This window comes from Dreissena polymorpha, chromosome 1 (genome assembly GCF_020536995.1).
Source record: "Dreissena polymorpha isolate Duluth1 chromosome 1, UMN_Dpol_1.0, whole genome shotgun sequence".
NCBI classification, from domain to species: Eukaryota; Metazoa; Mollusca; class Bivalvia; order Myida; family Dreissenidae; genus Dreissena; species Dreissena polymorpha.
The window spans coordinates 131,399,016-131,422,221 of record NC_068355.1 but is presented as its reverse complement, the minus strand read 5'-3'; the positions used below and the strand labels follow the sequence as shown (position 1 = coordinate 131,422,221).

General features: G+C 34.7%; 1 protein-coding gene and 1 long non-coding RNA gene across 5 annotated transcripts in view; one reads left to right on the top strand and one right to left on the bottom strand.

Annotated features, from left to right (window-relative positions):
* Nucleotides 1-23,206, bottom strand: part of LOC127850234 (uncharacterized protein C56G2.4-like) — a 67,233-nt gene that overhangs the window by 19,716 nt on the left and 24,311 nt on the right. Inside the window, exon 1 of one of the 4 annotated variants that reach the window (XM_052383107.1) lies at nt 11,173-11,674. The exons of 2 other annotated variants lie outside the window; for them this stretch is intronic. In XM_052383107.1, coding sequence (XP_052239067.1) covers nt 11,173-11,221 — 49 coding nt within the window. In that variant the 5' untranslated portion in view covers nt 11,222-11,674. Of the gene's footprint in view, nt 1-10,140; nt 10,454-11,172; nt 11,675-23,206 lie in introns of those variants that run through there. One more of the 4 variants, XM_052383117.1, reaches the window with a different exon arrangement.
* On the top strand, nt 3,287-5,719 carry LOC127850259 (uncharacterized). Its single transcript, XR_008035174.1, has 3 exons — nt 3,287-3,409; nt 3,936-4,124; nt 5,324-5,719. It is a non-coding gene; the product is annotated as an uncharacterized LOC127850259 (long non-coding RNA).

Below are 23,206 nucleotides of genomic sequence, written 5' to 3'. Positions count from 1 at the left end.
CTGCCTGAATCACAAACGATGACAAGCGATCCTGAGGTGGTGATATTTGACGGTATGGCGCTTGTTCAGATATTACCAGTACCATCTGAACTGGCAAACTTCAAAAGCATGGCATCTGCATTTCAATCATATGCATTGAGAAAGGCTCTTGAATTATCTGCACATGTTAAAGCCATCCACATAGTATTTGATAAATACAGCGAAGGCAGCATAAAATCTCAAACAAGACAAGAAAGGGGTGACCTGAATTACAACAAAACAGGCAATATTCATGTTCAAGGAGAACTTTACATCCCAAAAGACTGGAAGATGTTCCTGCGCAGTGGATCAAACAAAGAACGCCTTATCGAATACTACACAAGCTACATGACAGAACATGCATGTGATGAGCTGAATTCTCACGAAACCTTGTTCGTCAATGGCGGAAAACACCTTCAATGTGTTCAAATATCTCCAGATTCTTGCACTCAAATTTCAGCACTAAATACCAACCAGGAAGAGGCTGATACAATGATGATCCTGCACGCCAAATATGAGGCAGACAGAGGAGCCACATCTCTTGTCATTCATTCACCTGACACTGACGTTCTGGTCTTATTGCTGCACCATTACCAGAACATAGGCGCTCCATATGTATTCATGTCAACAGGTAAAGTTACGACTCATACTGATTGCAGAAGGCTTCTACCAGTCCAGACAATTGTCCAGAAATTGCAACTTAAAATTCTGCTTACCGTTTATTGTTTGACGGGTTGTGACACAACGAGCGGATTTTATGGAAAGGGCAAACGCAAAGCATTCAATATGATGATGGACAACTCTCACAAGTATCAACAGCTGAATGATTTGGGTCTGGAGCTGATGTTAACTGAACCTCAAAAATTAGCCTGTAACAAATTTGTTACTGATATGTATGGTGGAAACAGTCGACATACGCTACATCAGTTAAGATGCCTCAAAGCCAAAGGTTCTGTTCAACCTAGAAATTTACCACCTACTGAAAATAGTCTATCACTACATCTCCTGAGGTGTGTAGTACAGCTGTGGATATGGCGTCATGCTACGACACCACAGCATCAGATTCCATCATTGTCTGAGTTTGGATATGAATATGACACACATGGGCTTGGAATAAGACCAAAAATGATGAGCCAACCGGCAGCAGCTCCAGAGTTGCTCAATGATTTGGTTTGTAATTGTAACATTTGCAATGAAACATGTGCATGTTTCAGAAACAAGCAGCCATGTACAGTGGCTTGTAATTGTGAAGGAGACATTGAAACAGAAGATACAATGTGCACGAATATATACACCCTGTCATCCATTTTTGGTCAAGAATTGGAATCGTCAGATAGTGACCAATCATGAACTCTAGCACAAGAATTTGAACGTGTTTTAATAACAAAGTTGTTACCATTTATGACATTGGTTTTACTCTGTTCTATTGTGAATAATAATAATACATTTTTTTAAGTTAAATTCTGAGTTATTTTCAACTTAGTTTAACTATGATTGTATATGTCATGCTGCAAATACATGATTATGAATCGGAATTTAGTAAGATCATATTTCCTTTTTTGTAACACTTTAAACAGATGGTGCATTTGTAATAACAACTGTTAAAAGATTATATAGTGACTAGTTACTTTATGCACATTATATGAATTATGATACAGGAGTTGTTTTTTAATGTTTGTTACTTGAAAACCTAATTTGTTATTTGCATCATTTGTATTAGTAAATTCAATGTAAAACCAACATTTGTAAATAACATTTATGTGTCTGTATCAAGCAATCATACCTGGTGCATTGATTGTTGAATAAATATGATGTACAGATGGTGCATTTGTAATAACAACTGTTAAAGGATTACAGAGTGACTAGTTACTTTATGCACATGATATGGAATATGATACAGGAGTTGTTTTTTAATGTTTGTTACTTGAAAACATAATTTGTTATTTGCATCATTTGTATAAGTAAATTCAATGTAAATCCAACATTTGTAAATAGCATTTATGTGTCTGTATCAAGCACTCATACCTGGTGCATTGATTGTTGAATAAATATGATGTACAGATGGTGCATTTGTAATAACAACTGTTAAAAGATTACATAGTGACTAGTTACTTTATGCACATGATATGAATTATGATACAGGAGTTTTTTTATGTTTGTTACTTGAAAACCTAATTTGTAATTTGCATCATTTGTATTAGTAAATGCAATGTTAAACCAACATTTGTAAATAACATTTATGAGTCTGTATCAAGCACTCATACCTGGTGCATTGATTGTTGAATAAATATGATACATGGAACACTGCAAGGCGTTTTTTTTTACATTTGTCTTATTAAGTTATAAAGCGTTAAAAATCTACATTTTCGTACAATATTTCAATGCCAAGAATACAATTCCGTTATTATTTGCTCATGATTTAGAAAATATTATTGTTATAATCTTAAAATACCTTGACCTTTAAATGACCTTGATGATGTTTTATACAAACGTCAATAGCTATGGGTATTATATATTAAAGATTCAAAGCAAAACTGGTTAAATTTGATGGTTATAATGTATGCCAAATGACGTTCAATGAACCAGGAAAATACCTGCATAGCATATGTAGTCTTGGTTACCATGGTTACCAACACAATTTTAGACATTTGCTTTGGTTTAAAAGGAAGCTTGTAAATGTGGCTATATGATTAAGAGGTTAGTAATCACAACAAATGTAAAGCAATCGAATTAAAAAAGAAAATGATGTGTTAATACTCAAATTTTCGTATATTTTACCACTTTGACCATGAAATGACCTTGACCTTGACCTTTGGTGACCTTGATGATCTGTTTGGTAGAAGCCCTATATCAATGGATTACTTCTTTCATATATTGAAGTCAGTACATATAGGCGTTCAATAGACGTATTAAATTCATCTTCACTAGTAATAATAACATAAAACGGCGGCCATCTTGGACGCCATCTTGGATTTCTACGCCCTCCAGCACTTTCGAGAAAAATGATATCTCGTTCTGAAATCTACAGACCCTGGCGAACATTTTGGTATATAAAACCCTCTGTTTATGAGTTGTGGCCAGTTAGATGTTATAAAGCTTAACAAATTTGCAGCAGTATAAACCCGTAGTCGTAAAATCAAAACGAGAAATCATAAAATTGAACATCTTAAGAGTTGTTTAAAAATAGCTGTAACCGTTATAGTATCTGAGCTATGGCGCCTGTTGCGCAAATTTAGTTTATCACTAACTCCAGTCGTTTGAAAGATAATAAGAAGTGAGCTTTCTTACAATACGAAACTTTATCTTGTGGGTATGTTGATAGTATTCCAAGACAACCTCCAGAGAGGATAATCACATGACAAACATGATGGCGACGTCCGAGCCGAGACAGGTAATTTTCGCAGTTTTATGCCGGTTATCACTTTTATTAATTGTTTAAATCTCGCTCACTTTCCAGCCCTACCAACAAGAAAGTGATACGCGTTTATTTCGTATTAATATTCGCTCGTTATCACGACTTAATGCTCACTACGAATTATCTTAGCCACATACCTATAAAATACGGTATTCTCTAAGTCTTTGTCTTAGCGGGAGCTGTAATTTGTGATCCCGCTAGGAAATTTCGCAGCGAAAAAACTTGCCTCTGCATGGACGTCACCATCTTGTCTGTCATGTGATTACCCCTCTGGCCCCCATTCAAGTATACAAATTGTGTCACAAACGGTATTGATGTTAAACCAAACGGGTCATTTTACCCATACATTTCAACCATCTGCATTAGTTTAAATTGTTAAATGTCGATGAAAAAAATAAGGACATTTAATGTAGATGTTAATATTTTTCAACGAAAATATCCATGCAGGTATAAAAGCTTTGGAGAAAACTTTATGGATGTTATAGTAACTTATCGTTTTTAGTTAATCTCGTGCGGACGGAAAAACGATCAAAGTGACGAAAAGACAAATCTCGTTAATTCCCGCATCTGTAGATGTATGAGCCATGCAAAATTATATTCGGATCACCAAAGTGAGACCAGTGTACCAACCCCTACGCTATCCGGACGGCTAAATCAACGTCTCAAGACGCTTTTCAGCTATTTATACCACGTGGGTGAAACTAACCAATAAAAGTCATTGTGACATTAGCCAAGAAGTTAGAACATCTGCCTTGGGAAAGCGTCGCATTTGTTTGAGTTTATTCCGCATATAATTTTAAATGGTATTTAAAAAAATCTTTGATTTCCTCAAATATTTTAAGATACAGAAAAATAGATCTATGAAAATATCTAAGTAAATAAAATAAAATGCCTGTCCCTTTAAAAGCTGTATTACTTTGTCCTAATGTATACACCTCGATATATGTGAGGAAGCAGCTTTAAGTGGCCAGCAAATTAAAGTCCTGTAAGTACGTGTTGAAATGTAGTTCGGATAGCTATTATATCTGCTATTTATTTTGAAATTCCCACCTCATTAACTCATGTATTTCAAGTTTAAATACCCATGGCTTTTAAAACACTTCCATAGATCGCTGACCTAGGTCAACATACTGGTTAAATAGCTAGACAAGTTTATCCAAACACGCTGCTGTGAACATAGGCATGGCGATTGTCATCTACAGTTTGCAATGATTGGATATTTAAATAAAAGCGCTGAAGGCACAAAAGTTGTTCTCTATTGGTTAAACAATATATTTATTTATTTATGTAGTGAACCGAGATGCATTTTGGTTGTGTCTCGTATATCATCATCATCATCATGTTCGTCGTCGTGTTTGTAGCCCTCCTCATCATCTTCATCATGATCATGATCATCATCATCATGATGATCATCATCATCATCGTAACCATCATCATCGTCGTCGTCCTCATCATCGACATCAATATCATCCTCATCACCACCATTATCATCATCATCATCATCATCATCATCATCACCGCCATCATCATCATCATCATCAACAACAACAACAACGACAACATCAACATCATCATCATAACAATTAACAACATCATAATTAAGTCATTATAATATCCATCATACTCATATATCCATGGTCACCGTCGAAACTAACATCAGCCCAATCAGAGGCATATTTCTGACCACCAGATTATCAATACTACAATCACCGGTCAATATACAGTCGTTTGCATATGAAAATATCATAATCATATATGGTTACTTAATTATTATTGCTCTGAAACTTTTGACTTATACTCGCATAATGATGAATATGTTTATATCGTGTACAATATTCTGCTATTATTGATAATATGATGATAATAATAAATTAAGATTCGGATTTTTAGGACGATAACATTGTGATGGTAAAGGCAATCGCGATAATGGCTGTGATGGTAGCATAGTGTTGTTTCTGGTGATGATGATACAGTAACATGATGGTGATGGTGGTGTTTTTGTTGCTGATTCTCTTGGTCGTGAAAATTGTGATGGATTAAAAGATAAGGACAAGGATTAACAAGGGAGATGATGACAAGGATTATTGTCCACTATTTGGTATTAACAATAACAACAAACATAGAACATAATGCACAGTGTTAAATGCAAAAGTCTGGTAAGCAGCTCAGTGCGTTCCAACGGTAACTTATTTTGGAATTAAACAAGTTAATGGCTGAACACCAACGTTTGGAGCAACATGAAACGGATTTTCTTTTAATTATAATTGTTCGCAATCGAACAACTAAAAATCATACAACCGTATCAAGAAGGAATGATTTAACATAAACAAACATATATTATTCAAGGATTTACCAATTAAAATACCTTAACGGTGTGTAAGTTATAGGAATAAAATTTTGCATAAATGGCCAAAAAAACAACAATTGCATATATCGGTAAATAGGTCTTAGTCGATTTCGAAAATGGCTTTCCGCAAAGATCGTGTTTAAGTCTATTTGTGCTATTATCAGTGTATTGAACGATTCTAAATTGATCGAATTATATAAGTCTTATTCCTTAATAGGTAAAGATATTGGCGTATCTGCCTCGGATAACCTTGACCAGATGTATAGGTACAGGGGCGTCAGAAGCAAGTTGACATTGGGGCGGCGGAGGGGGTGTGTATGGGAGGGGGTATCCCCTCCCGTTGGTGGGGGCATCCGGGGGGGGGGGCCTCCCCCTGATATTTTTCAAATTTAAGCATCAAATGGCGCATTATGGTGCGTTGTTATGCCTGATACCTGACCTTATACACGTCAATTGCAGACATATTCTGAATGACACAAGTTGTGACAGACAGACGATGGAGATGTGATCTCCATATGTTGCAGTTTGTACTTTGTAGCAGGCGACACAACAATAGGGATCATGTTGGTTGAAAGGACGTTCTTCGGAATTTTTTTCCCAAAATTTCGTTTTTGACATTTGAAATGTGTTGGTTGGTTTGGAGTAGACATATTGAAATGACACAAAAAAGTGGTAAAAAAGCATAAAATAAGTTTTTTAGAATTATCGATTATACTTTGAGTTATTAAATAATTTCGGGTATCTTGATGTATCTTTAATTTTGTGATAATTAAGGACTATTGGATATCGGCACATTTGTTTCACGTCATACTTTCCTATATATTAATAAAAAGAAGCAAAGACCTAGATCATACCGACAATTTAAGATTCCCAGGTTTAATTACTCAAGAATAAAGGGATCATCGTTATAAATGTGACCGATCAATTAACAACATAATTGACATGTACATCAACGCGGGCGGCTGATGACAATCAACAATACACGTGTCATAACCGCGAAAGCGTGAAAACCTTGCTTCGTGGTAAAAATATTTTCAAATAAACGGGTATAGAAATGAAAAAAAGGTCTTTGCTGAAATTTTATTTTTGCAGAAAATATTGGAGCGGCGGCCGCCGCCCAATCCGCCCCCGCTCCGACGTCTTTGAGGTAACGATGCGGTGGGATAATTGAATGCCCAATTGCATTTCCCAGATCTATATAGGCAATGATGCAATGTGATAGTTTAATGCCCAATTGCAATGCCCATATTTATATAGGTAATGAGGTGGTGGAATAATTCAATGCCCAATTGCATTTCCCAGATTTATATAGGTAACGATGCAATGGGATAATGCTTTGTCCTATTGCATTGCACAGATTTATATGGGTAATTGCGCAGTGGGATTATTCAATTCCCAATAGCACTGCCAAGATTTATATAGGTAATTAAAACTAATTATGCGGTGAGATCGTTCAATGCCAAATTGCATTTCCCAGATTTGTATAGGTAATGCGGCAATGTGATAATTATTTGCCCTATTGCATTGCACAGATTTATATAGGTAATGACGCAGTGGGGTTATTCAATTCCTTATTGCATTGTCCAGACTTATATAGGTAAGGTATGCAGTGGGAATATTCAATGCTCAAGAGCATTACTCAGATTTATTATTATAGGTTATGATGCAGTGTGATAATTCTGTGCCCAATTGCATTACCCAGATTTATATAGATAATGATGCAGCGGGATGTTTCAATGCTCGATTGCATCATCCAGATTTTCTACTTTTAGGAAAATGCAAACTTACAAGGATTGTTTGTTGTCCACCAATTCCGGTTACATATATTTGGGTATTTAAATTTACAACAAAAATATAAGCGCGATGTTTTTTATTTCCTGACATATTCCGTTAAAGTTTAATTGAATTACTTTTGTTCAGATTTCTGCAGGTGAATACACATATTTGCGACACATATATTTATTTCTAAAAGTATGGCCACTACATTATGGTTCAGAAAAGGTATTTAAGACGTCCTAGGATATTCGAAAGTCTATAGTCTGAGTTGTTTTTTAAATGGCAACCGAGCAATCTGGGGTCCGACAGCCGCGCGTTTACTCCTTCATCATGCATTGTTTTAGTGCAACTAATATGTTAGTATGTATTTCAACGCTGTTAGTGTTTCAAGAGACATTTTTAGTATGGCCAGATCGATATTCGCCTGACCATCTGTGACGTAGCGGCTTAGAGCGACCAGCATATATAAACATCGAGTATAACTGTAGATGGGACAATTTCATAAATTAGATTTGCGATTTTTAAAAAAAATACGCCTCACAATCTATAAAGTTGCAGCTTTAATAAGCTATCAATACATACCGACAAGAAGGCGTATACATGTAGTAAGGGCAGCTATTGAATTCGCGATTTATTCAGAATTCTCCCCCATCAACTCAGGTATTTAAAATGTAAACACCTCAGGCTAGGTACTGTTATATTGCATGTATACACCCTCATCGATCGCTGACCTGAATCCAAAGTATTGTCAAATAGATAGTCCATCGTATCAGAACACGCTACTGTATAATTATACGCAGAGATTGGCATCTAAAAATGAAAAAATGCCACATAGCGCTATCTATAACTTGTTACACTCAATATAATTTATTTAGGCCGTGCTCTGTGAAAAAGGGGGGTTAATTGCATGTGCGTTAAGCGTTATCCCAAATAACCCTGTGCAGTCCGCATGCTTTAGACCCATTTTCACAGAGCACGGCCCATTAATACAAATCAAAGCGCTGAAGGCACTGAAGTTGTTCGCTGTTGTATAATCCAAAGACCTATCAATATACGTATATTGATAGGTCTTTGTATAATCTAAGACGCAACTCAGTTTTTGAAATTATGTTATAGCTTTTTATATCGCAAGTTTGAAATGAACACATCCCATTCAAATTTATAAAAAGTGTGTCTAAAAGCACAGGTTTAGATGTGTGTTTTTTTCAAATCATTAATAAAAAAGATAATTTAAGCATCATTTTTAGGAAGTCGGGGCTTAATGCATATGCAATCATTGTCATCCCAGTACCAGAGCCTGCCTTTAAACGAAAATCACCAATACAATACAATCAGAATGTGTCGTCCTTGATTAGCTTGTACGCATTGCACAGGCTAATCAGTGTGCACAGGCTGATCTTATTTGACATGATTAAGCCCTGTTTTCCCTGAAAGCAGCCAATATGTACAGATTTCAATGATAAACACTAGACTGGTCAATGTCGTCTTACAAGCTGGTTAACACTATTGATTAAATACACACACTGCAGTAGTAGAGCAGACGCTCCTAGCATTTGTCGCCTGCATAATTTTACTGCAGGTATTGAAGACAGGCAGTGTTTAGCGTTCCTAGCGTAGTAGACTTGCAGTTATCTTTCCTAGCGTAGCTCAAGCAGACTGACTTGCAAAACTGCCTCTCTACCTTATTAAATTTTTACTTTGTAAAGTTTCAAACACACGTTTAACGAAGAGTAATTTTAATATCCATGTTTTTTTTTTACATTTTGGTGTCGGTCACGATGACGATAGGAAATTAGTGTACATAACCGCATGTCCTGTATAACAAAACGCGTTTACCACAACAATAAACACAACACACCACGGCGCACGTGCTTATAAAACCATTCCATTTCATGAGTTCATAAAATGCGTTCGCGCTAACAAAAAAAAAACCATCCATTTCACGACCTCATAAAATGTAGTAATATATGTTGATGTTTGTGTTCTTCTCTTATACATGTTGTATTACCATAATTATATAAAGCTGCGCGGGATTTTAGTGGTGGTGTTATAAGCAGAAATAGCACTGCTGTTACTCAGTGAAAGAAGTATTGGTTGAAGTAGAAGAACACGTGTCAGTGGTTTTGATGGTGGCAAGTGGTTAACTTTGTTATATTATTGTTCATTGGGCACAATTGAAAGTACATATCTATTCCTCGACATAAGAAATGCATGCAGTGTGCAGCGACATTTCTACCCCCCTACAGGTGCTGTGAACGATTACCGATTATCTGACGAGTTGATGCGGCAACCAATATTTTGCATTAAAAACAGCGGCAGTACATTCTACAAATATGCAACACAATACATTCTCGAAAGACACGCATTTACATAATATTCAAACTTATCTCCTTTGCAGCTGTAATTATATCTGTATCGGATCATCAGTTAATAGGATATAAAAGTTAAATGTGCCCATAGGTTGATTTGAAAATATACATTTTTACAGTATGAAAAAGTGTCGCCACGCCTCAACAGCAATATAGTCATCGATTCATAATTTTGAATAAAAATACCTTCTAAAAAGTTATGTACGTATATTTACCGACAGAAGTGGCGACAATGACAGAAAATATCCACATCTTGAGGCTCATTTTTCCTGCTTTAAAAACGACGACTGGTTTTTGGATACTTCCAAATTAACGTCTTTCAAGTCGCACGTTACGCAAATTTCAAATGTTTCACAGTCACTATTTAGAACACCGCCTGAAAGGTTATTTTACAATGTTAAAAGGTACAAATTTAATTTAGAGTTTACAGGTACTCGATCTGTGTTTACCGAGCCGTTGTGCACACAAGCTTGCATTGGCACCTATTCAGATGTCACTGTTCTACGGAATCCGAATAGTGTCATCTATAATATCGTCCTTCTTTCATCAAGGGCGACAAAAGACACGAAGCGATACACGCTATTTTGCGCGACAGTCGCGGCGACGAACGATTTTTTTCGCGACAGTCGCGGCTACGCACGATATTTTGTACGACAGTCGCGGCGACGCACGATATATTTATCACGATATATCGCCCTTGTGTAGGTAGCCCAAAAGGCGATATATCTTGCGTCGCCGTGACTGTCGCGCAAACTATCATGCGTCGCCGCGACTGTCGCGAAAAACATCGTGCGTCGCCACGACTGTCGCGAAAAATATCGTGTATCGCTTCGTATGTCGTGTCTCGCGTTCAAAGGGCGACACTAGACGCACGAAGCGATACACGATATTTTGCGCGATAGTCGCGGCGACGCACGATATTATATTTTTCAATTATCGCCCATATTATCAGAATCTCGTGTATCGCGGTCTTATTTCAGACCGCGACACTAGACGCACACGATATCTGTTGATATAATATTTTATAATAATGTTTATGTCTGATCAGCAATTAAAATTAAAATAATTGATATAGCAAGCTATTCGCTTCTTATACTTCAACCTGGCCATAAATAAATATTTTATATAACATTAATATTTTATATAAAAAAAACAACGTATATTTGATGAAAGGAAAATCGCTTGGAATAACGATTTAGAACATAAAATTAAAATGCCTTCTAAAAAATACATCTTAGTATACTTACCGACAGAAGTAGCGACAATGACAGGAAATATCCAAATCTTGAGGCTCATGTTTTTTCCTGCTTTAAAAACGACGACCTGTTTGAGTATCCAAATTAACGTGTTCCAAGTTCGACGTTACGCAAATTTCAAATGTTTCACAGTCACAATTTAGAACACCGCCGAACGGGCCGTTGTGCAATCTCAAATGTAATTGTGGGTTTACTCTGTGTTTAACGAGCCGTTTTAAACACACTCTCGCTTAGCTACCTATTCAGATGTCACTGTCCACTTCTATTGCCTCAGGCGATACGTATCATGTAGCATATATATATATATAATCCAAGTATGTAAGTGACTTCTTCACATACGTTTCTTTTTTCGCTTCTTTTAAAACATTTCATTTAACGTATAAAGCTTATTTCCTAAAGAACCCACAAATTACAGGTAGAAATGCGTCTGAAAATTGAAACAAAAATGCATCAACCGGTGTTGAAACCTCATACACTACGAATGAAGCATCATACGCCTCAATAAGTAGCCCGTTCCGGCTTATGTGGTTGACTGGGTAATTTAAAATCATGCGAGTGATCCGCGTGTGCTAGCAGCTATTACAAAGCAATAGACAACTCCAATTCCCCTCGCCAATTAGGAGCGTACCAGTGTAAACCGAACATTACTCAGTCACGAAACGGTATTTACCGGTAAAAACTATTATTATACGATGATATATATTTAACCTGGTCCTCATTAATTTTCGCCCATCCTTAGACATTGTTTGAAAGAAAATAAAGAAAACGTTTCCATCAATAAAAAGGTAAAGTGGATTTTTGCAGGGCTCGTCAACCGGATGTCATGATTTCGATCTTTGCTTTGTCGTGTCTTTGTTTCACAGTATTACTTCTGTTTACTGTTTCAAAATCGTAAAGCAAGAAGAAATAGTGGAGGTATTATTTTGTTGTTTAAAGATAATTTAAAAGATGGCATCAAAATTGTTAAAAATCACCATGACACCATTATTTGGATTAAATTAGATCACCTGTTTTTTAATACTGTTGAAGATGTGTATTTGTGCGGGGCATATATTTGGGGAATTTAATCGCCGGTCAATAATTTTGTTAACATTGATTTGTTTGATACTATTCAACATGATATTTCTGTATTTAATTCACTTGTATGTGTAATTATATGTGGCGATTTAAACAGTAGAGTTGGTACAAAATGTGATTTTATTCCTTATGATTATGTAAATAATTCATTTGACGACCCTGACTCTCCCTGATTGTACGGGCCTCGGCCGATAATGTTCATAATAGTCATGGTGTTAAATTGATAGATCTTTGCAAATCTTCGTCTTTACGTATTGTTAATGGTCTAATTTTTAATACAAGTAATTACACATATTGCTCGAATAACGGTTGTTCTGTTATAGACTATCTTTTAAGGTTCATGTAGAGGCTTCATTTTGAAAAATGTGGGACCCCTAGCATTGAACTCAAATTTGACTAAAGGAAGAGTGCCACATTGAAAATGTATACATATATGCTTTAAAGGATGTTTTTCCTTCAAACTGCTACCGATTTTGTACATCAACGTATCATAACATCCACAAAATCAATCAAAATACAAAGCGATTTTAACATTAAAATACATGTATACATTATTTTCAAAAATCTGAATCATGTTTATTCCACGTATTTCGGCGGAAAATTATATAACTAGTGAATAATATCGACATTGACGAGGGCAAGTTACGCTTAAATAGTAAAAAAGTTTACATATCTATAAATATCAAAACTCGAACACATGTCATTTCATCACCATGGGGGCAGCCATTTTTAAATTAATAAAATAGAAAGAAACATGCTAAAAACTCACTCATCGCCTAATTGACATTCCAAACGGTTGACGATGACAAATGCATTGGGTTGTAATCTTTCCGATGATGTTTGCAAACTGCCAATCAGACCTCATAAACACTCAAAAGAATAACTATGTAAGAAGCATTTCACCAATGTTTACAATCGTTGTCGAATCACATGTACTATGTTATTGCGCATAAAATAGTACGCTTACAGACTGACAGAAAGATCGATACGTAACTCCGTTCAATTCATCACGGTATACTATTCTATTGATAATATATAATAATACATCGCTTTAACAATCTGAAAGTATAAATAATTCTATTAAATGGAGTTTTTAATAACGAAAGTGAAAACAACGGAAGTTGGATGGATATTCTGTGAGATGCACTTCGGCTCCAGAAAAACAATACAAATAAACTAAAAAAGTTAAATATTGGACATTGGGGTGAGAGGGTGTTCAAAATTGAGCTCTGAAACTTTTGTGAAAACAAATACGAAATAGTGATTAAATATTGGATATTTGTGGTTATTCTTTTACTGAAGTATTAGAACTTTGCAAATGTGTGAAAATATAGTGAAAATATTTTGGGATTTAGAAGTTATTTAAGGAAATATCTGGACAATTTAATTTTTAACTTGGCTAATGTGTACAATTACACACATACATTAGCATACAGTGACTGCAGTAAGAGGATTATAGGATTAGACCGACCAGTAGCGTCAGGGATGTGTACATAGTTGATTGAAAACCTATTGAAAACCTATTTAAAACCTATTCACCAATTTAGAAATCCAATTGAAGTAAATTGCTTACTGTGACAGTGGGATTGTCGTGATTGAAATGTGATTAAAACACTTGTCAAAACAAGCTTGGAAAGCAGAGTTTTTGAATCAGCAGTCTTGTGTATACACACAATTATATAAAGTAAAGAGATCAAATTCTCCAATATGGCTGCTGTTGTGAAAAAGTTACTTCCAGTCTTACTGATGGTTTTAACTAATATTACTAAAGACTCCCTACCCAAGTGTCTTCCAAACCCTTATTTACTCGATGTTTCATTAGTCATTATTACATTAAAAACACCTACTTTTGAGACCAGCTGGACTCGTTATGACCCTGTACTAAACATAGATATACGTGTGTGTGATCTGTCGCTGGACAACATACATTTTGCAAAGAACTTGGAATTCGAACCTCACCATTTACTGTTCTATCATTTTAAACATACACGGCGCGTGCCATCTAAAGCAATGCAAGTGCATGACTGTCTTCGTTTTTTCCTTCTGATGCAGGCTGGCGATGTGACCCCTAATCCAGGACCTCCTAGATATCCTTGTGGACTATGTTACAAGCCGGTGGCATCTACCCACCGGGGCATTTACTGTGAGGGGTGTTACTCATGGTGGCATGCTATCAAATGTGCAAAATTAACCCCAGCTGAATACTCTTCGTTGGGCGCCTCAGAGGACCCTTGGATCTGCAAACACTGTGATATGTTATCAAACTTTTCAAACTCGTTTTACAGTGAAGATGCAATAAACCAATCATACCGCAGCAATATGTCTAGTGAACTCGAAACTGACTCTGATATATTTGACCAACTCAACAACATGAGAAAACAACATCCGAAAAAGTTTTTCTTCGCATGCCTGAACATAAACAGTCTTAGAAACAAATTTCATTTTATACAAGAACTTTTAACAAATAATACTGTTGACTTATTAATTTTACTTGAAACAAAAATAGACTCTTCCCTTCCGGATGCTCAGTTTGCAGTAGACAACTTTCACCTCTGGAGAAAAGACAGAACAGCACATGGAGGTGGCGTGGCGGTGTATCTTAGGTCTCAAATGGCAGGCGAACGAAAACCGATGCTTGAATTTAGTGAACTAGAAAGTATTACATTAGCGGTAAATATAGAAAATCAGAAAGTTTTATTTCTTTGTACCTACAAGCCTCCTTCAGTTAAAAATAATGTTTTCGAAGATCAGTGCCAAAAAAACATAGACAATATTACGAGCACATATGATAGCATCTTTTTCCTTGGCGATCTAAACTTTGATATGCTGGACAGTGCAAAATGCCAACCACTTATGAATATCTGTGATAGTTTTGATTTAGATAATATTGTCAACAAACCTACATGTTTTACTGTAAATGGAAAACCATCACTTTTAGATGTCATTTTAACAAACTGTAAATCTTTAGTTTTTAAATCATGCAATTTTTCATGTGGTCTTAGTGATGTTCATAACATTATTGGTTGTCAACTTAAACTTGAAAACCAGACAAATAAAACAAAATTCTATTATTATAGAAGTTACAAAAACTTTGATGTTGATAAGTTTAATCATGAATTAAATGATAAAATGTCTACTCTTGATATGAATGGAGATGTAAATACTGACTATGAAAAATTTAGCAATGTACTTCTAAATTTAACAGATAAACATGCCCCTTTAAAACAGAAAAAGATGCTCCATAAACCAGTACCTTTTATGAATAAGACACTAAAACAAGCTATATATCAAAAGCGAATGCTGCTAAATAAATACAACAAGTACAAGAATGCAAACAATTGGGATAAATATAAAAAACAAAGAAATCTAGTTACTAGCTTAAGGAGAAAATCTTTTAAACAAATATTTTCTGGACCGATGTATTGGTGGATGTCAATCTAAAGATTTCTGGCCAACAGTTAAACCATTTTTAACAAATAAAGGCTCAATAACCCATAAAGATACTATTTTATATGTAAATGCCAATTTAGTAAATGATCAAACCGAGGTAAGCGAAATTTTTAATGATTTCTTTGTTAATGTTGCGAAAAACATTGGTAATGACGCAGTGCAAATAGATTCATCACATCCTAGTATAACTAAAATAGAAGAAAATATATCCTCTTCAGTAAAATTTTATTTTAAACCTGTAAATGAAGAATTCATTAATATGCAAATAGACAAACTAGGTACTAAAAAAGCTACAGGCCATGACCGCATCCCCTCTAAAATTGTTAAACTTGCCAAACCGTCAATAATTAAACCAATTACAAAGTTAATAAATAAATCATTTACCACAGCAACATTTCCAGATAATCTTAAAATAGCTGAAGTAAGTCCCTTACATAAGAAAATCAGTACATTAGATAAAAGCAACTATAGGCCAGTCAGCATACTACCAAAAATAATCTCAAAACTGTTTGAAAGGGCAATTAATACACGAATACTAGAATTCTTTTACCAACATTACAACATTTACCTTTCAGATTTCAGACCAGGATATGGCTGCCAAACTACACTCTTAAAAGTAATCGAGGATTGGAAATTAGCTTTAGACCAAAATAAATATACAGCTGCAATTTTAATGGACCTGTCCAAGGCGTTTGACTGTCTTCCGCATGACCTTCTTATATTAAAACTTCAATCATATGGTGTGTTCAAAAATGCTATATCCTTATTATCAAGTTACTTATCAAATCGTAAACAATGTGTTAAATTAGGGACAAATACAAGTAGTTTCAGAGACATTATTTTAGGAGTTCCACAAGGTTCAATATTAGGCCCTGTACTTTTTAATATATTTATAAATGACATTTTTCATTTTGTAACTGAGTGCAATATTTACAATTATGCTGATGATAACACATTTTCTTGCTCAAACCTAAACATAGAAAAAGTAAAGGAAAACCTAGAAAAAGACAGCAATAACCTAATTAAATGGTTCGAGAACAATAAAATGCAGGCAAACCCTGATAAGTTCCAGGCTATTAAAATTGGAAATAAAACTCATAAAACTAGTATATCTTTTGAATTGGACAACATAAACATTCAGTGTGAAGATAGATGAAGTAAAATTATTAGGTGTAACAATAGATTTCCAATTGAATTTCAATCCTCACATCTCAAATATCTGTAAAAAAGCATCTAGCACTAAATGTACTTAAGCGAATAGGTCACAATTTATGCAAATAAGGTAAACTTAATATTTACTGCTCCTTTATTTTATCGAATTTTAATTATTGTCCATTAACATGGCTTTTTTGTGGTGAAGTTAGCACTAAGAAAATTGAAAAGATTTAAGAACGTGCACTACGTTTTATCTATAATGATTATAATTCTAATTATGAAACTCTCCTAGAAAAATCCAAACTACCATCTCTTAAAATTAGACGCATGCGATCAATGGCCATAGAAACCTTTAAGATAATTAATAAACAATGCCCTGCTTACTTTCATGATTTGATTAATATAAAAAATAATAATAATTACTCTTTTAGGTATACAAACACTGCTAAAGTACCACGGGTGAGAACTACTAAATACGGGCTCAGCTCATTCCGTTAAGGAGCAGCCAGACTCTGGAACTCCATGCCACAACATTTGAGAGATGAGGGCAACTACAATCAGTTCCGGAGTTTGGTTGCATCATGGGACGGGGTGGGCTGTGCCTGTAGATCCTGTAAGCAAAGTTGAGCTTACTGTTTGCATGTTTTGATTCCTTTCATTCGTTTTATTCGCTTTCATTGTGTTGCCTTTCTGCTTTTTGCTTTGTCTGAGAAATTTGCATCTTGATTTCTTGCATTTGCTTTATAAGGTTTTCATTATGATACATTTTTGCTTTTGCTTTCTTTGTTTGCTTTAGCTTAACGTATATATAACACTAGTGACACTACAGCAGTTTGTTGTTATTATTGTTGTTTTTTCCCCGTATATTTCACTTGAATAGTGCTAGTTACACATGCGGTAAATCACTTCAGCATTAGTATTGTATTGTTTTTGCTTTTATAGTGATATTTTATTCTTCATTCATCATTGTTGTATTTTGTTGCTTTTATAGTGTGAAATTTGCTGATCAGTTCCCTTCAAATCGGATTTGAATGATCATTTCCTTTAAGCCATTTTTATTTTATGGCCCCTTTTTACACCTTTTCTTTTTATGGTAGAGTAGGCCCCTTCCTTGGGTCAAGATCAGCAATCTTTTACACAGCTTTAAATTGTGAATGTATAGTACTGATTTATATTTCTGCTTAGTCTACCTATTGTGATAAGTATTTAAACGAATTTATACAATACGAGTGTAATGCAAAACTCTCAGTCATAGGTGGTCGCCCAATGGGAGGTGTATCTGTTTTGTACGGCGTTCATTTAGCCAACTGGTGAGAAGAGTTTGTGACAATTTTGAATTCGGTGTAATTTTGATCCTTGATAAGAGCTCATTAGGTCTGGAAATTGATTGTGTGTTTTGTGCATTATATTTTCCTCCGCAAGAGTCGCCCTTTTATCAGAATGTAAAGCAATCAGCTTGGCGATGTTAGAAGAAACGCTCATAAACAATGATTTGTTAAGGTTGGGTTTAATACTAAATGGTGACTTAAATTCACGTACTGGGCACGAAATGGACTATGAAGAATTTGACTATGTTAATGTTCCAGAGCTACATGAGTTTACATATATATTTGAGAATGAAATTTCATTACCACGAAATTCGCGTGACAACGTAGTCAATAGGTTTGGAAAGGATCTTTTGGCTTTCTGTAGAATGTATGCTTGCTTGATTGTAAATGGCAGACGTGGGAAGGATGCACGTGTTGGAGACTTTACGTTTATTAATCAAAATGGCTGTAGTACTATAGACTATTTTATAGTATCAGAGATTTTGATGAAACTTGTAGCAGATTTTGATATTTTGTCTATACCTGAAAGTTGTCACATGCCAATTTCAATGGTAATGAATAGTGCTATAGACCATAAGCAGCCAGAATCCTCTGCTGACGAAACATATACGTATTATAAATGGAACACTGGCGAAAGCTATGGCGAAAATGTTTCTGAGTTATAGCAGGGTCGTTTGCAGCGCTTGATAGCTTGATTGATGACACACATGTAAGTGTGAATGATGTTTTAAATGCCTTTGAAAATGTTCTTCTATCTTGATCAGATTTTTTTAAATGTACAAATCGTAGACATAAACGTGACATAGGTAAAACTTGGTTTGATAAAAACTGTAAAGTGGCGAAACGTACTGCCAGCCACAGCTTGAAAACCTTTCGGGCTAGCAGAAAGGTAGAGGACTTGAATAAATATATCACAGACAAAAACACTTCAAACTAACATGTATAAATAAAAAACGTGCATATGAAAAACAATTTATTGCTAAACTAGAGGGCTCAGTAAATAACGCAAAGTCGTTCTGGTCTCAAATTAAATCTCTAACAAGTACTAAAAAACAAGTAACTCAAATATAACACCTAAACAATTGTATGACCATTTCAGGAGTTGTTTGCTAATGAAAGTAACGAAGAACAAAATACAGAAACCATTGACCAAAACCATGATCAAACAGATGAAATAGATCCCATTCACGAAATGATATTAAATTCCCCTATAACAGACGAGGAAATCACCGAAAGGGTTAAAAGCTTAAACTGTAAGAAAGCTGCAGCTGGTGATCTTACTCCACAGCATTTTAAATATGCAATGCCAGCACTTTTACCATACCTACGTAAGTTATTCAATCGCTTGTTTACTATTAAGGAATTTCCTGAGGCTTGGTCAAAATCGATACTAATTCCTATCCATAAAAAAGGAAGCATTAATTCACCAGATAATTATAGGTGTATTGCTCTGCTAGATATTTTTAGCAAGATATATATCTCAATACTGACAAAAGGCTTACATTTTATTCCGATGCTTTGTCTAAACTATCTGAAGCACACTCTGGCTTTCGTGCTGGGTATTCAACAACAGATAATGTTTTGTTTTATACTCTATCGTGACTAAATATTTAAGTAGAAAACGCAGACCAATATACGTGGCTTTTATCGATTTCAAAAAGGCATTTGACTCAGTAAATAGGGGTATATTGATTGAAGTCTTAAGAAAGAACAATATACGAGTTAATTTATTAAACGCGGTACAAGCTATATATTCTTCTGTCAAGGCAGTCGTTCGATTACATTCCACGTATACAGAGTCTTTCGAATGTCCGATAGGACTAAGACAAGGTTGTAGTTTAAGCCCCATTTTATTTGCAATGTTTATAAATGAGCTTCATGATGTCATGGTTGCAAATGAAATAAGAGGAATTCAGTTATTTCCAGAACTTATAGAAATATGTATGTTGATGTTTGCTGACGATATTGCTTGTATCTCAGATACAGTAGTAGGTTTACAGAAGCAACTGAATGTGCTACACACTTTTTGCCAAAATAATAAATTGACTGTTAACACAGAAAAGACAAAAGTTATGGTTTTTAAAAATGGTGGTCCGCGTTCAATAAGGGAAAAGTGGGTTTATAATGGCAACAATCTAGAAGTTACCAATGGATTCTGTTATGTCGGTGTATTTTTCACAATTCGACTCTCGCTATATAAAATGGCAGAAAATATGTGTGCCAAAGCTCAAAGAGTTCTGGCTCATTTATTTAATTCTTTTGGCGAATTGCCATACCTACCTGCAAAGACATTTTTCAAAATTTGTGATGCAAAAATATGTTCTATTCTAATGTATGGTTCAGAAATATGGGGTTTGAAACCAATGCAATGCGTTGAACATGTACAAATGTATGCATGTAAACGATTCCTTAATGTACGTCAAGGAGCATGTAACGACGCGGTTCTAGGAGACCTTGGCCGTTTTCCCATGCACATATATACTGCAAAACGGTGCATAGCTTATTGGTTAAGAATACTTTCATTGCCTGATTCAAGATATGTTAGGAGTTGTTACAATATGCTAAAATATTATGATTCTATCGGCCAATGCAACTGGGTTACAGACATTAAACATGTCTTATACTCAAGCGGTTTTGGCTATGTCTGGGAAAATCAAGGTGTTTTAAACAAGAGACATTTTTTGTTAATGTTTTTAAATAGATTAAAAGACCAGTATATTCAAACTTGGAGGGGCAATGTTTCTACCAACGCCAAACTAGCCTTTTATATGGACTTCAAACAAATATATTCTAGGGAATCATACATTGATTATGTAGACGTTTCTAAGTTTATGAAAGCTCTAGCCATGTTTAGAAGTTCGTCTCATAGCCTAATGGTAGAGAAAGGTAGATATCATAATATTGGTAGAGAAGAGAGAACATGTGTTTTCTGTGAAATCGTCGCCAAAGACGAATTCCACTTTGTTTTGATCTGTCCATTGTACGAAAGTATTCGTCAGAAATATATTCCTCAATACTATTTACAAAACAAACACTACTTCAATTTTATAAATTTACTTTGCTCTACAGATATGGCAACAATCCGTAACCTAGCTATGTTCATGCAACGAGATGAATTCATGAAGGGTACCGAGTAACTCATCATCATTGCTTATATATACTTTGCATTTTTGGTTTATTATGCGCGTATAGTAATGAGAAACTGTGTAGACATATAAACATGCACTTATATTTGCCAATTTTATGTATATATACTATTCTTTCATGCAACGAGATGAATTCATGAAGGGTACAGAGTAACTCATCATCATTGCTTATATATACTTTGCATTTTTGGTTTATTATGCGCGTATAGTAATGAGAAACTGTGTAGACATATAAACATGCACTTATATTTGCCAATTTTATGTCAAATAATGTTTTGATGTTGATTTTTGTTAGTTATAGAATTATAACAATGTGCACCAGTTTTGTTTTAGTGTAGTTGTCTAATGCAACTGTGAATTATGTATCCTGTCATATTATAAATGCAAAATATGGACAACCCATATCGGACGCCTCAAACTAGAGGCATGCGGCGTGGATCCTCCATATTTACTCTATGTTTATTCATTGAGAATACATTGTCATTTTATAAGATCTCTTTAATTCGAATATGTTCTATCCTTGACTAACCATTGTATATTATGTAGTTTATATGTTGTATATAGGCCGGTGGCCTTATGTACGAAATAAAGAATTGGAATTGGCTTAGATTTTAATAATGTGCTATAGGAGTAATGCTTAAGTTATGTTTGAGTGTGTTTTATTATTATAATATTTCTTATGTATGCCATGTATTTATGATGTGTTGAAATTTGCTACTGTTTGTTTATAGGTCGGTCAAAAGCTATACATAGCTTATGTTATATACATGTTATTCTCATACCGACAATAAATACATTTTGATTTGATTTGATTTGATTTGATTTTGACGTGTGGGGGACAATTTTTAGCTGGAAAATATTTGAAATAGGGTAAGTGATGATATCTCTACGTGGTCATTTCTGTTATTTAGTGCGATCTCTTGCTGATTAATGTTAATAGTTGTTTTACTAGTTGCCACCCAACCGTCAAAATAATAATAATAAATATGTGTTTTCTCAGGTATGTGTATACACATACCCGGTTTTCTCACCACTGCACGTGGTTTCGATCGATTTGTTTTGCACGTTTTTCTACGGAGCACAGCGATGGCCACGCTTTCAAAATGGGTAGAAGGAATCGAAATATAAAATCAATCGGTTTGCCAATTTCTTTATATTCCTTTACAATTTTATATGTCGTCTGCAATCTATTTCAATTTGAGATGGTTTAAAATTTGAAATTTGGTTGAGAGGTAAATAACAAAATGGGTAAGCCTTTGAAATAGAATTTTGACTCTTATTATCCACTATATCTGGATTTTTAAAAAGTAGTTACGTTTTAGTTATTTTTAGAACTTTGTTTAGAAAATTTATCCAAAAAAAGCAGTTGAATAAAAACTCATTTGTTGTTTTATGACAATAATTTTCAGTGAAATGTTGCTAACTTGACCTTGTATATGTATATAGCTTTGTATTCATTCAACTTAAGGTAGTGCATATCCTTCCTAATTTTAGATTGAGATTTTGTAAATTAGTGTAAAAATGTATTGGTTTTAAACCAAAATATGAATAAAGCACACAAATATTGAATGTCAAAAATGTGTTTATGTTATTCTATCCCTCTTAAGCTTTAAAATGATATATAGTTTGACCATATTGTACCACATTGAATGAAGAAAAACCAAAGCGAAGTTTTAATGAATTTTATCCCTTCCCCCCCCCCCCATGAACCTTTATGAATGAACGCCACTTTTCACTTATCAATGATTTTACTATTGAACCATTTAATGAATGGAGTGACCACGCATCGTTGCGTTTTTCATTATTATGCCCAAAACCAGTTCAGAAAGATAATCCACAGTGCGAAATCAAATACAAATGGAACGCGGC